At 38.3% G+C, this 16274-nt stretch overlaps 1 protein-coding gene across 2 annotated transcripts in view; it reads right to left on the bottom strand.

The window, feature by feature from the left end:
• Window positions 1-421: 421 nt before the first annotated feature.
• The window catches only part of LOC126426811 (uncharacterized), a 47737-nt gene continuing 31884 nt past the window's right edge, over window positions 422-16274 (bottom strand). For both annotated transcript variants that reach the window (XM_050088814.1, XM_050088815.1), the window contains exons 5-6: window positions 14550-14651; window positions 422-1542 (exon numbers count right to left, since the gene is read on the bottom strand). In XM_050088814.1, the coding sequence (XP_049944771.1) occupies window positions 1231-1542; window positions 14550-14651 (414 nt within the window). In that variant the 3' untranslated portion in view covers window positions 422-1230. The remainder of the gene's footprint in view (window positions 1543-14549; window positions 14652-16274) is intronic.

Genomic DNA, 16274 nt, shown 5'->3' with positions numbered 1-16274 from the left:
GCACGTGTTTACAGGCAACAGCCCAATGAATATCAAGTGAACAACTCGTTGTGCTAGCACTGACCTCTCATGGTGATTCCGAGAACTTTTCAAACGACCCTCGTATTTGGGATTTACTGTACAGGCAAATCATGTGAAAGTCAATTTTCAACTTTGGTAATCTCCTTTCATAGCAAACTTCTCCCCCATAAAGTAGTACAGATAATTTTACCTTTTTCTGATAAAACTGCTATTAGACAGACAGATAGACTTACGTGATTACCTACTGAATCTCTGTATCTTAATAATTTTACCTTTTTTATACACCTAAAATGAAGCAATCTTGTGTTTTGTCAATTTATAATTTTCTGTACTTTGTGTGTCTATAAGTGTCAGACACAAAGCCTAAACCGGTCCACATTACATAGTCCAAACGTAAACATTGTGTTTACTGAATAACGTCTTTATTAAATTATGTTAGTTTTCAATATTATACAGCGCTTTATGACATATATGAAATACAGAATGTAAAGTTCTGGCAGAATGCAAATAATCTAGGAGTGAAGATGACAAGTCAGTACATAGTGGAAGCATTAAGTTGTTGCCAAGCCTCATTTTAAAAAAAATTAGTAGCCTTTGGACGAATCCTTTTTCGAGCCAGAGTACACATACTTAATCCCCTCCTCCCCCTCCCCACCACACACAGCTACACCGTGCTTGAACCACACATAGGAAGGTAGATTGAGGTGAGGGGATATGTCGGATGGAGTGGGCGAGTAAAGAAAAGAGGTTGGCAGCAGAAAGAGGATTGGTGAAAGCCAGCTGGCAGCTCAGAGAGAGACAGCAGGTATCCAGAATAGGAATGCGGGAGAGAGAGGTTGCAGCTCCACAAGCTAAGGAAATGACACATTGGCACAGGAGCCAGGGATTTCGTGCAGCACACGATGACGATGACATGGGGATTGGATTGAGTGGGGCTAACGGAACAGAGTAAGGGCAATGGGAGACATTGAGAATGAGGTGTGGCTACAGGGCGTTAGTGGATATTGAACCCAAAAGGATTACGGGAACAAAGGATGTGTTGCAAGACATCTTTCACACGGATTGCACTTTGATCATCTTATTGCTTAAAATTCCCCTGAAGTTTACAACATATAACCTCCAAAACATAGAGTCTTTATATCAAACAGGCACAATACGAAGAATAAAAACAAACTATGAGAAAAGTTTTCAATCGATACAGTGCAAGTGTCAAAACCGAAGGGCCATGTCCTTGGTAGGGAGTGCAGGGGGTGCAGACACTTTAATCGGCCGGACTGCCGGGTCGCACTGGGCACCCTCTACATTCGTGGGTGGACAGTTCTCCCCCTCCGCCTCCACCTGCGTCCGAGTGAGCTGCAGCACCCGCTTCACGGCCAGGCGCTGCCGCACTTGGAGCAGCTGCAGCGGTGACATCGGCCGCTGGGCTTTCACCTTCGCAGACAGGCGTCGGCCAGGGAGAGCTCCCTGTGATCCGGTCGGAGTATTCCCTCGGACGTGAGACAGCGGTGCACGACTGCGGGCCTGCAGTGATAAGCTAATGTTAAACCTGATGTCACTCAAATGTAGACAGATCATATCTTGTGGTACAAAATAACAACATAAAGGAGAGACATCAGAATTTAAGTATACAGTGAATATTACTCGTACAAGAAATGCAAATGGCATCATTTTCCTCCTTGCAAATATATATTTTTCTAGAGTCCTCCCATCCCTAAAATCCAATTGCTGCATAACCAACAGTAGATATTGGAATGTTTAAGTATTTGGCTGGGTGACATAATCCAAATTGAGATATATTTCGGCAAACTGATTTGCTGCTACCTTCACGGGGTCCCGAGGACTGACTGTCCCTTGCTGGGTGCTGTCTTATATACCCTCTCCTGCTGTCAAACACAGGCTGGTGCTGGGCTGAGTGTGGCTCTGCTGCTGAGGTTGTGAGGGAAGTGCACTGGCGGGACATGAGCCAACTGCTGGAGTGAAGCAACTCCTATGTGGCGTGGTCCCAGCTCTTCAGTTGGCACGGTGTGAATCTGTCATCCCATAGTCTACAATTCTGCTTTGAGCACGCTCAAGACTTGAGGGATGGGGACGGTGCCCAGCAGGAGACAGACAGTAATAAGGATGGCACGAAGATGGCAACAAGTTTTTGCCAAAGGATAGCTCTATTTGCAATATGTCTCAGGAAAATCAACTGTATGTGATTAACATATCATCTACACCTGAGGCACAGGCAGGATTAACCGCATTTTGCTAATTGCTAAGGTGCTATTCCAGTATAGGAGAGCCTCGGCAATAGTGATGTGAATTATTTAGAAGGGAACAGCAATTGGCTGAGGCACAAGTTGGATTTGTACTGGGGAGGGAGACGTACTACAGTATTCCGTGCAGCCTTGGTAATCAGAGCACCAGTGAGGCATAACACCTAGCACATCTGTCTAGTAAGCAAAAGACCTGGTTTCAAATCCTGGTGCTGGTACAAATTTTAATTCATTGCTTTGGCCTACATCATTATCATAAATAAAGATGAGATTCAATATGTCTCTAGAATATCAACTGTATATGTTCTGGCAAAGCTTGAATTCACCTACTGTAATGTCTACAGTTCTTAGTCACAGTAACAGAAGTGTTTTCTGACTGCCTAATGGCACGAAACATACAATAAACAAAGTGGCAATTCTAATAATTGCAATTATTCCCTAGGTAAGTCAACAAATCAGCTACAGCAACATACAGAATTTGAGCATTATTGTTTGGTAGGGTGAAGTTTGCTGCACTTTCTTAGAACTGGCAAATCTCCTCCATCACTACTTTTCTATTTTTTCCCCATGTCCCAATACCAACAGCAATAAAAGTGAAACTTCCTGGCAAATTAAAACTGTGTGCCAGACCGACACTCGATGGTAGAGCACTTGCCCATGAAAGGCAAAAGTCTCGAGTTCGAGTCTCGGTCCGGCACACAGCTTTAATCTGGCAGGAAGTTTCATATCAGCGCACACTCCGCTGCAGAGTGAAAATCTCATTCTGGAGCAATAAAATTGGTCATGGCACTGTCAAATCACAGTACGCACGATTCGACCTGAACATTTCTTGTGGAAATGTTGTGCAGACATTATGCTCATCCTACTCAAGAAGCGCAAGCTCTGTGCATGAGGATGGCAAGTTTGTCATTCGACACATCGTGCTACTCTTGTCACCACCCTCATGCAGACTTCAAGCTGAGTGTTACAAGAAAAGCCTGCAAACTTAGCTATGGCACAGACACTGTGAGTAATAAATGTTACAGGAACTGAGGGTTAGTGCTATTTTAGATTAGGTCTCAGCATTAATGATGATAAATTAAAACAGAGGTTGCAAATAACATGGTCAGACTGTGGTGGTAGTAGTAACAGGAATGAGAGCAGCACATTCACTGTTGTTGGTTGACAAGGTGGTTTTGCAGAACATTTTCTTTACAACTTTTCCAAATGCACTACAGCAACTGACTCCTGGACAGAGCATTCTAAAGACCAATAAATAAGTGAAATTTATCTGGTAACATGTGCAGCGCAAGTCAATAAAAAGGGAGGAAAACTATCAGCTCAAAAACATTATGTAGGCACAATTTTAATTTACACAATATTTACACCACCAGCAATCACATGGAACGAGCAGAACCTATCTTCTGATGTTACATTCAGAGGCATCTCTGAATTCTTCAAAACAGCTTCCAAAGACACTAGATTTATGGCACACAGCTCCAGTTTCAAATAAATGAAAAGAAAGAAAGTATATGCAGAAGAAAAATGCTACGAATATCAATTGTTCTTTATGGTCAAATACTGAATAGTAATGCTACCAACAAGCAAGTGTGCATTATTTTAGCATAGATATTGAACAAAAGGCTATGTTACATGGCACATTTCTTTCAGATTTTCAACAAAAACACACAGAAATCTAATTGAATATGCCAAGTAGAAGATGTGCCCACAACACAGGTGCCACATACAGAGAATGTGCTTTATTTTTGGAATTTCCAAGAACATTCTCAGGTTTGCGCAAATAAAGCTAGTTGGAGAATATACTTAGAGTGAGAACATTTTCAGCTTGAGTAAAGAGATTCACTAAGTTCTAGTCCATATATTATTGTGTAGCTCAAGTTACACACAGTTGTTAAATGTAGATAGATATTGACAATCATCTTCACCCGTAAGTGTTTCTATGTGAATACACTATCACACGCATCTGCTCTCCATAGTTTTTTGGATGTTGCAATAGTCAAAGTATAAAAAACAAAGCAGATGGTCTGAAATCATTTACCTGCTTTGTGCCACCTCTACTCACAACAACAATCTCAGAGTCCATTGGGTAAAACCATTTGATAAAGAAAGAATTGTTTGATGCTTTTGAGCTGCTATTTGGTGAATTTTCTTTTTAGTATGTGGCAGGAAGCTGTTTTGCTGGTTATGACTTCTTATTATCACAGTTTTATGAGGTTACCCCTTGAGTGCCAGTTGTGGTGCTTATATGGCACATCAAATTAATGACACAGGTACTATAGTCCACACCAGTGCCCTATTTTTCTCACTGCAGAAACTGAATTGGCTCCAAATAAAGTGAATAAAGTGTAATTACTGTATAGGTACACAACACGTTTATGCAAAAAGTCTTGTCTTCTGCCATTTACCAGCCACTCCTTGCTCACAAAAAGAAATGTATATCTTCACAGAAATACTGTAGGTTACAAGACATTCCTAACCAAACAGTCCCATAATGTGGAGTTACAAACATCCCAGGATCGTTAAGAATTAATGTAATGTCTTTTTTGTTATAGTTCAATTTATTGAGCAACATACTGTCTATAAGGATCCTATACATTTAAAATCACAGTTTTCTGCTGTCTTTTGGCATTTTTATTAAGCCTTTTCCCTCTCATGAAGCAGTACACCGAGTTGTGAAGTATCGATAGTCAGCTCCTTAATCCATACTGATGGGAAAAAAAGTTTTTTTTCCTTAAGAAAGTGTTTGGATTTGAACATATTACATGATCATTCAATTTTTCTTTGTTTTCTCCTTTCTCTCTTCCCAAAAGCTCTCCAGTCTGTGACTGTTCATGTTACCTTTGTTCTGCCCATATTTTCCGTGTTTTCTTCCTTTCTTTTCCTCCAAATTTCATTTTCATAAATTTATTTCTGAATCTGTGTCCTACATTTATCATTTCCCTATTGATTTCTGCTTGTTTCAGGTCTCACATTTTTTGAACTCAACTCTTATTTCGACTGAGCTGTTTACCACAACAAAAATCCTCTTTGTGAATCTCCTGTTCTTCATACGTACGTGCCCATAGAATGTTAGTTGGCCTTTTCTGATAATGTAAGTCAGGGTGTGTGTTTGTATAATTCTAACTTTGATCTCGTCCTCCAGCAATGTTTAACGTATTATGATTGTTGCTCACACGGTGCACGCACTGAGCTAATATTTGAATTGAAAACGCTTGCTCAACAGGGCTCATGAGGTGCAGTTGAATTTATGTATGAATCTTGGGATAATGGGAACTCTAAACTGCACCCATTCTGAGATTGTGTATGGTTTAACCATTCACTTAGTGTTTACAGCAAGTATGCACATACTGCAGTCTGTGTTCTCGTATCCCCCCCCCCCCCCTCCCTTCTATCATTCCCTCCTGGAAAGGAGGGGCAGGCCCTTGAAGAACTTAGTTCTTTTCAACCACTGCAGGCTAGCTGGCACTGTGGCAGTGGGAACCAAAACTGGAACAATTTTTCCCATGGAATGTTATTTTTGAACTTGCGCATACAGGAAATGACATGTTTCTGTTAAAGGATATTGTCGTAATTACATTTCTTAAACAAAACAAATATCTGTGAAAAAAATTATGTCAAAAATACATATTTTTCTTTTTTCTGTGGCCCTTTCATTGTCTCAGTGAAGGGTTTACAACCTGTATACCTGCAACTTGTCCTCCCTCCCCCAGGTTTACAGTATAACTCAACTTTCAGTCTGAAGCCATTCATTCACTATGTGTGCGCAGTTTGGAAAATTTGGGGAAAAGAGAATTGGGACAATCCCAGTGTATTTTGTGATCAATAAATATTGCCAACTACAGCTCTTATTGTCCATGCCAATATCCTCTTTTTAACCCTAGATAACTAAATCCCCACAAAATTTACAATTGCGCTTGGTACCAATTTGCGTTTCCCACCAATATGCTATTGTCAGTACAGGGTGTAAAACTGGGCATTTTGTACTCAATTTGCATGGGGCGTGCCACTGGAGACCTTAAAATTGTAAGTAACTAGTGCGTAAACTATATATAATGACTTCATCTGAATAAAATAGGGAGTAGTAAAATTTATGATGCTTTTGAGACAATATAATATTTTCCCCCTTCAGTGTTCTAGGGGGTAAACAATTTGCAAAGCACCATTGGAACTGAGTCAATAAGTTACATCAATCAATTCCGATCAACTCATCAGTTTGCAAAGAATAACTGAGAAACAGAGGTAGAGAGAAGAAGATAAGTTATGAAGTTTTACAGTTCCCTTTTGTAAAAATCATGTTACAAACGAATGCAAATGATGACATTCACATTCATACCACATGTGAGAGTGCAATACTGCATACTGGCTAGTTGGTGCACTGCTGTCACAGTGGATACAAATATGAGCGCAAGTGTTGTAACCTTATGTGTTACAGAGCAATTAAGACTGGAACATGCTACTTTCACATAACACTGAATGTAAGTGCCTATCTGAAGCTTGTGAAATATATGAATTTCAATCTGTGTGTTGCATGTTGGCATCTGGGAATGAAATGGTGATGCTACGTATCACCAGTTGCAGTAATGGAACAACTACTGACCTTTGAAGCTTTCAGCAAACACAATCACAGCTGCCTCTATTCCGACATCATCATACTTATGGTTTTCATTCCCAGTCTTCTTGAGTTTAAACACTCATGCAAAATGATCATACAATTTAAGCTTCCACAGCTGGTACTGACTTATTTAGTGCTTGGTCAATGTATAAAACTTACTCCTAATGTTACCTCTCCGACTGTGGGGGACATCTACAGAGGTAAAGTGGTGGCGAACTGTAACCAAAACTCAAAGGAGCATCGAATATATAGGCAATGTAGAGGGCACCACAGTCTATCACGTGACATTGGCTACAAGATCATTGCCAGTAATGCCAATATTTTCGCCTGAAAGTAATCAATTGTCATTCTTATGCGGCATTGTTGACACCCAAATTTTATCTAATTTAGCACCTTCCTTTTTTCTGTTAAAATTGTTATGATGTTTATAAATCTCAATAATCCCTCTATACATTGTGCACGATAATAGGAGGTTTTTGATATGATACTTATCTCAGTGAATTTTATTTCATGATCACCTTCTTGGAAAAGGTGTTCCGCTACAGCAAATTATCAGTATGTTCCAGGCATAAATTTCTCTTGTGTTCAACGAGACAGATGTTGACGCTTCTTTTTGTGGTACCAATATAAACCAGGCCACAACTACAAGGAATTTTATATACACCCGGTGAAGGTATCTTTTCCTGATCTTAGCTACCTTTAGACCCACAAGGAAGATAAAAGAATGCTTAAGATCAGCAAAATATATACATATCCTTTGGCTACACTGGGTATATATAATATTCCTTGTAGTTGTGGACTGGTTTATATTGGTACCACAAAAAATAACTTAATACCTGTCTCACTGAACATGAGAGGAATTGCCATTTGGATACACTGGCTGTAGTAGAACATCCTTACCAAAAGGGTTATCATGAAATCAAATTTACAGAGACGAGTGTCATATCAAAAATGTCGCACTATCATGCGTGTGTGCATAGAGGGGCTATTGAGATTTATAAACACCATAATAATTTTAACAGAAATGAGGAAGTGTTAAATTAGATAAAATTTGAATGTCACCATTGCAACGTAAGAATAACGATCAATTACTTTCAATCAAAAATGTTGGCAGGATCAGTGATAATGTCATAGTCGATGACACACGATACACTGTAATGCCCTCTACATTGCCTATATATTTGGTGCTCCCTTGAGTTCAGGTTGCAGTTCACCATTTTACTTCTGAAGATGTCTCCCACAATTGGAGAGGAGACACTAGGAGAAAGTTTTATACATCGACCACAGCTTATTAGCCTGGAATTTTTAAGTGATGAAATCAGACCAAATGGCCATTGTAATACCAAGATAAATGCCTTTCGCCTCTTGCAATGTATCTAACATTATTCAGTGACCTGCCATATTGGTCATTGTCTGCTTCACTTTGGCGAGCAGTGCACCTGAATCACATTGTCACAATTAACACTATCCTCAGCATGTACAAAATACAACTGTCATAAGGAAAATTTCCCTCTCATTCTTGTCATACCATTTCATAATGCCCTAATCTGAACTCTACAGACAAAGGCACAGGTTTGTAGCTGCATTCTACATTTTTCTGGACCAAGTCTATTGCTCTCTTCCCATTCTGTTACAAGTTGCCATATAGTAACTCAGGGTGTATACGTGACCACGGAAAAAAATCCTGAGTTTTTCCCTGTTAAAAATACACTTTTTCCCTATTACGTGACAGTACACTTTCCCTCAAAATTGTAAAACTTATCAGTCCTTTGAATGGTTAAAGGTTTATACGCCTGTGTAGTGAAAAACTGAAAGATCTTTATGTGCAGCAACTTTTATACTACATACTTCTGTATTACAATATGCCGCATACTTTTGTATTACGACAGTATGTACCCGCGTTCCCCCAAACACAGCACATTAGTATACGAAGCATTGAAACCGAGATTGCGAAGTGCTCTTGTAAGCCAATCATAGCTTATGTCACATGATCTTGCCACATGATAGCAGATATTGAGAACATAGACCATGTGCTATAGTCAACCAATAGCAACATCACTTAAGTAGCGCGAGCACACAAATATGAGAAATTGATGGTTTAAATTAATAGACACACTCTAGCTACAAGAAAAGCTAAGCTTTCACATATCATATTGGTCTTTTTTTGCGAGTGTTACACTTTAAGATACATCACACAAATCTGCCGGTAAAATTTTAAATAATGACAAATGTCTGGTCTTCTGGGCTCGAAATTCTTCTAAGTGGCTAGCCATCAAAGTGTTAAGCTGTGGAAGTCAAATGCTGTGTGATTTAAGAAGTTCAACGCGCACATTCTCACAAGAAACCTAATTCATCTTGTGTAAAATGAAATTTACTTTGGAAGTAACGCTTTTCAACCATTCGCAATATTTTCCACAACCTGTTAGAATTCGTTTCAGCAGTTGTCAGAGAGTGCCAGAAAAGAGGCATAACTGTGACTGCAGAGCCATGATGAAGTTGGAAGTCTGTACGTTCACACGTATACAGCATTAAAATATCTTATACTATCTCGTAAATGAAACGGGTCATCAGAGGATAATCCAAGAGCTTCGGAATTTCATAAATCATAGTAAAATGCGTAATTCAGCTTAAAGTACACATACATGTGTCTAGTTCACAAAGAAGTAGGCTCCTACCTGATATTAAGGTTTTCAGTGTGATTTTTGGGATGCAAATTTCTTAGGAGTACCAATACTGTATTATCTCAAGGGTTTTTTTTTTTTTTTTTTTTTTTTTTTTTTTTTTTTTTTTTTTTTTTGTTTAATGCCATATGTATCAGAAGATGAAACCGTGCACTTGAAATTCAGCAAACAGATGAAACTAACTATTACTGTGGAATGAAACACTTAATTTCAAATAAATGGACTGCCTCTGCAGAAAACATTAATAAAAGCTAAATTTCTTTAGCATATTGATAAAAACAACTTCATTGTCCTGCAAGTCGATTAATGCTTGACTGCTAACAATGTGGAAATAAAATAAAATCAGAAAACTGAAACCAATAACATATTTTAGCCTTCCATAATTAAGTGAATGTATTTTAATTCACTTGATAGCCCCTAGCCACAGAAATCCGTTTTGTTTTCATTTGATGTGAGAGCTGTTAATGAAGAAAAAACACCAAAATCACTAAACGTAAACAAGGGTCACGTGGAGACTACTCCCCCCAACAACTACTCAGACTGGCCTTCACACGCTCCAATCTGGCAGCCTGGGGGCACCAGAAAAATTTTTCCGAGTATCATCTGCCTGCTTGTTGCTACTGCTGATACAGCTAACAATCACACTTCAGGCAGCCAGAAGCAAGAGAAAGTTCATGACTCAACTAAGCACGTGCATGAGCCCTCTGGCAACCGCTCAAACAAACCTAATGTAAATGTCATGCTAATTGGAAGAAATTTGTTGCTATGAAGTATTGCATCATCTTCGTCCTAATATCTGACATTTTGCTGTTGGCAGACATTTGTATGTGCATTGTGTTTTGTTGTTGTAAATGGCACATTTCCTTTGCAGTTTAAGTTTTATTCTGTTACCCCCTTGGAGCTGTAAAAATATCCATTCTTTCAATGGTAAAGGTTTTATATACAAGTGTGGGCCTTCAGAGAATGAAAAAACTTGCAAAAAGGTTTTGGGAAGATTTTTGATGTGCAACTACATTTACACTGCATACTTTCATATTACAATACACTGCATATTTTTGTATTTGTATTACCAAAGTACAGAAACAGCACGTTGGTTTCCGAAGCATTGGAATTGAGACTGAAATGTGCTTTTGTAAGCCAATCATAGCTCATGTCACGTGATCTCATCAGCCAATGACATCAGATATTCAGAGCATAGGACATGTGACGTACTCAGCCATCACTGTTAAATGTGCAAACAAACACACAAACAGGAAAAGTTAATGGTTTAAATTAATGTATGTGGTGTAGCTACAAGAAAAGTTAAGCTTTCACACGTAATATTGCTCTTTAAGATTGAAAGCAACAAGAAAAGCTAAGCTTCCACATGTAATATTTCTGCGTGTGTTACACTTCAAGATACACCACACAAATTTGCCAGTAAAATTTTAAATAATGACAATGCCTGGCCTTCTGAGCTCGAAATTCTTCAAAGTGGCTAGTCTTCGATTTGTTAACTTTTGAATGAGTAAGAGGCCCTGTGATTTAAGAAATTTATTGCACGCTTGCACACATAGCACAATTCATCTTGCGTAAAAGGAAATTTACTTTGAAACTAACACTTTTCAAAGCACCATTTGCAAAATTCTCCTGCGAACTGTTAAGATACAGCTTCATTTCAGCAGTTGCCAGAGAGTGCCAGAAAACAGGCATTACTGCGCGTGGGCAGCTATGAGGACGTAGGATCCTCATTTGTTCATACATTATAGTATCAAGAGATCTTACATGATGTCATAAAAGAAACAGAATACTCCAAGAGCACTGGAATTTCCTAAATCATACTAAACTGCATAACTTGGCTTAAAGTGCAAATTCATATGTCCAGATTCACAATGAAGTAGGCCCCAACCTAATATTAAGCTTTTCAGTGAGGTTTTGTGGGATGCAAATTTTCTTTGAGTACCAGTACTGTATTACCTATTTGGTTCTTTATTATGGCATAATGCCATATGTGCCAGAAGATAAAAATGTGCACTTTAAATTCAGTGAACAGTTGAAACTAGCCAATGGCGTGGAATGAAACACTTCGTTTCTAATAAACTGACTGCCTCTGAGGAAAAGATTAATAAAAGCCACATTTATTTAGCCAACCGACGAAAATAACTTCATTGTTCTGCAAGGTGACTGACTACCAAAAACTTGGAAATAAAATCAGAAAACTGAAACTAATAACATACGTTAGCCTTCCATAATTATGTGAGTGTATTATAATTCACTTGATAACTCCCGACCACCGAAATCAATTTTTGTTTTCATTTGATGTCAGAAGTGTAAGCAAAGAGGAAACAGCAAAATCATTTAACATAAACACGGCTTACGTGGAGACTAACACTTCCCCACTACAACCCAGACTGCTATGCACTTGTGCGAATCTGGCAGCTGGGGCATGCCAGAAAAGTTTTTCCAGGTAGCATCTGGCTGCTTGTCACTACTGCTGATACAGCTAACAGCCACACTTCTAGTAGACGGAAGTAGGAGAAGGTACTGCCCATATGGAACTCAACTGTGCATCAGCGTGAGCCCACGGGCAGTGGCTCAAACGAACTTAATGTCAACAGCTCAGCGGCAGCAGTTTATTGTTTATTAAGTATTCTATAGTCTTCATTCTAAATCCTTTGACACATGTTGCTGTTTATCGGTTCTTACCAGTCAAAATTTAAAAAAATTAATGTAAGACTAAAAAAAAAAATCTGGAATTCTAAAAAATTCCTGGGTTTTTTCCAGAGCGTATACACCCTGTTTTAGATTCCCATCTGCACAGAAAACCAAAAAAGGAAATTGAGCTAATGGGTCAGAAATCAGGAAACAGCAGCACTTAGATCAGACGAAAAATTATTGGAAATGCCCAAAGTTTAATCAGAAGTAGTTAGTTACGTGCCCCATAGCAACACCAATTTGAGCAAGAATAATAAGTTAAAAGAGAGCAACATTTCCCCAAGACAGTGTGCCTAGTCTGTGTGCAACACACACAGTAAGGGAGGAGGGATCAAAAGACAGCAAACTGACAGCCTTGAATGTCTTTTCCTCAGCACACCAAAAATGTGGAAATCTTCTGGGGAGAGACTGGGGCTACATGGGGGACGTGCTCACCCACATTGACAAAGATTGTTTCGAGTACGCTGCATAAGTTTTGCTGGGACACACACATCCTCCATATACTCCTGATCTTTCCCCATATCATTTTCATGTTTTTGGAGCCCTGAAGAAAGACATATGTTGCTGTCAGTTTGCTTTCTGATGGAGAACTGCATGCCTCAGTAAAATTATGACACTGTAGCAACTGCAAACATTTTTCTATGAAGGCATTGACCATCTTATCTCACACTGGGGTCAATGTATTAGTTATGGTGATCACTTACCTCTGTTCCATCTGTGTCTTCTCCATTTGAGTGGCCCTTATAGATACTGTGCTCTCTTGTAGCACAATTGTAACTGTTATACATAGCAGATACAGTTGAGAGATAAGACCTGCTCTTGACCAGATGTGTCAATGGCCAGGTATCACAACCAATTAAATCACTTCTAAACTGTCACAGTTATACTGAAGGATGTCATATCGCAATATTAGAAGTGTACATTCCATCTGGGATAAGGGTATACAGAATTCTTTTCGGGACAGTTTTTGGGGAATGTGGAGCATGTGTGGAGTAGATGCTTTAGTGGAAAAGATTAATGTAAGGGAAGTGAGTGATTTCTAAATGTGTCCTGTGATCTTTCCCCAGAGCTGTAAATATAAATTAATTACAGAAACTCATGCAGTCTGTGGAAGAGGAGGATTTGGCAGAGCACACTGTGGCAGATTAGTTTCGTAGACACTATAGCCACCGTTCGTAGTCCTTATACAAGTGTGCATGATAGCTTGTGACAGGTCGCTTACAGGATCAACATAAAGTAAATAAAGAACAGACAACTGCTTTTTGTGATATCAGCCCATATGGATTATCAGAATCATAACATCACTCTCACTAATATTATGCATGAATATAAATTATTTCACAGAACATTTTTAAGTCATACTCCACCGCCTTTAGAAAAGACAGGTGCTGCTAAAATTTTTTATTATTCTGCAGCTAGTTTTGACATTAATCTCATTCTGTACTCACACAAAGATCACCAAAAGACTGATTCAAAATATCGTGGCAGGAACTTTTATATGTCTGGCAATTTGCCAGAAATTACACTGAGCATTGCTATCACTTGGCAGACTTTATATTATTTTTATGGTGTACATATCTGATTTCTATGGGAAAAAATCTTCCACACATTGACACTTATGTCGACAGTAAATGTTGGTACCAGTTTGAACTACCGTGATCGATGGTTTAACATCTCTGTGTGCTTGTAGACTGAATAAGGGAATTAGGCTTGTCTCAGCTTGATGTAATAATTTATTAATGAAACCCTGCAGTCGGAACAGACAATAATACACTGCAACCGATAATTCGTGCGAAGGCGTCAGAAAAGTTCAGTAGGGTAAATTATTCCGTATCTAACACATCTGGATTCATGCTTTCACCAAGGAGTAGAACATGGGACAGAAATCAACAATCAAAGAGTTAATCACAGAACAAATGTTACTTGTTATAGCGTCTCTGGCGTCCAGCGGGAAAGTTTTGCGGCACTCTACTTTCAAACACCTGCACATGTCACAGCACAGGACGATGACAGAAGATGCCACACTAAATAGTATAGAAGTTTTAGTATCTTGTTGCAGTTTTACATCAAAATGTTCTATAAATATATTTCTACATGAATACTTACGACTGAAGACTAAATTTTTCAAGTGTTTGTCCTACATTCCTTTCAAAACATCCTAGTGATTCAATGTGCATCACTTCTATTGTACAAAACTGATAGAATGTATCAGTAATTTTCAGGTGTGGAGCAATTAAGAGGAACAAACCAGACGGAAGTTAAATTCTTAGCAGTTTCACGTACCGTCACTGTTACTTCAGCTGTATTTACTTTCCTTGGTGACGGAGATACGTCGAATGTCAGCTTCTTTGCAACTGCTACAACTTTCTGGGGAACATCACAGGGCTGTAAATAATAGTCTGCATTAAGCATCATATACTACACCTCTTTTCATGTGTGTGTACTAGAATGTATAATACTACTGACAGACATTTAAAAGTAGAAAGAATGTACAAATTTGCAGAGTGATATCATTCCTGAAAAAGAATAAAACAAACAAATTGTGTAAGAAGTGCCAAAAACGTGCAATTGAAGGAATACTGTGTGTTAAATGCAACTGCCGGATACATGAAAACTGCACCAAAGTATGTTTAAAATGCTTTAAGTGAGCATTTACAGTGGCTGTGTTCCGACTGTTTAGAAGAAGAAAACACGTGTTTAGCATCGGCAGTGGAGACCAAAGATGAAATAACAGAAGAGTTGGTAAGTGATACAGACTTTTTTCAAAAGTGAGATATTTTACTGATGGAAGAAAATAAAGGCAAGAAATGTCGAAAGAATTTAGTTGTGTGAAAACACCAGTTGTTGCAGACCACCAACAACTAAATGCGCAAAATATTAGTAATGGACAAAGATACGAAAATCTGTGGAGTGATACAATTTCTCATTCCTCGAAAGTACTTGCAGCAGTTGTGGAACAGACTGAAGACTGTAAATCAGTAAATAAATATAAATGGACTAAAGTAACACACAACAGAAGAGTAAATCAAAAACACTAATATTGTCAAAGAGAGTTTCTCTTTACAGGTGACAGTACATTTAAAAAAAACCATCGAAGTACCAAATGCAAAAATTGATATGCATTCAGGCATCAAATCTCAGCAAATGAATAAACACCTGAATAATGTACTGCGCTCAGAAGAATTTATCTGAGATGAATCCAGTTCAAACTGTGAAGCTGTGTTCTTACACATGGGGACAAATTTTCTTCGAAACAGCAGCGAGGAAGAAATATTAGTGAGATGAAAAATTTAATTTTAACAGCAAGGCACCTCGACAGAGCGACGCTTGTAATAAGTAGCATAATATACAGGAGATCAGTAAGCAAAATGTACATAGTGAGGATAAATTGCAATATGAAGGAACACTGCAACAGATCAAGAGCTGTATTTATAGATCCTAATGAATAGCTGGGGAAATATCACTTATATCTTAACACATTAGGTTCCAAAATGCTTAGCAAAATGTACATTGACACCTCTCATATAATATAAGAAATAATGGAAAGTGTTAAGTGCTGATGGGGGTATTATAGAATCTGAGACATTTTTCAACCAATAGTAAGATTAAAACTATAAATAAACCTGGGGGGAACGAGAACTTTGAGAGAGCTACCAGCCTTTGTAGGAAAGATAAGTCACGAGAAGTTCATTCAGATTTAGATTACCATGTACTAACTTTAAATGAAGAGAGTATTTTAGAGGGTTGATACATCGAGTTAAAGAACCTAAATGTTGTTATGTATCTATGTATAGAATCCCACGTAAAGTTACAACCGAGCATTTCCACTGTAAATTTCATTTTTTTCTAGAACAATGCAGTACCGAAAAAAGAAAAAATTAATTTCTCCTGATTTCAACATCAATGTGTTGAGTAAAAACTATGAGACATCTAAATTCATTGACTTAATAACAAAATACAGTTTCAAATTAATTTTTTTTTTTAATTTACAAGAGAAAATGCTCAGTC

Source organism: Schistocerca serialis, chromosome 11 (genome assembly GCF_023864345.2).
Source record: "Schistocerca serialis cubense isolate TAMUIC-IGC-003099 chromosome 11, iqSchSeri2.2, whole genome shotgun sequence".
Classification (NCBI taxonomy): domain Eukaryota; kingdom Metazoa; phylum Arthropoda; class Insecta; order Orthoptera; family Acrididae; genus Schistocerca; species Schistocerca serialis.
Note: the sequence above shows the minus strand (reverse complement) of the source record. Positions and strands in the feature narration are given on the sequence as shown.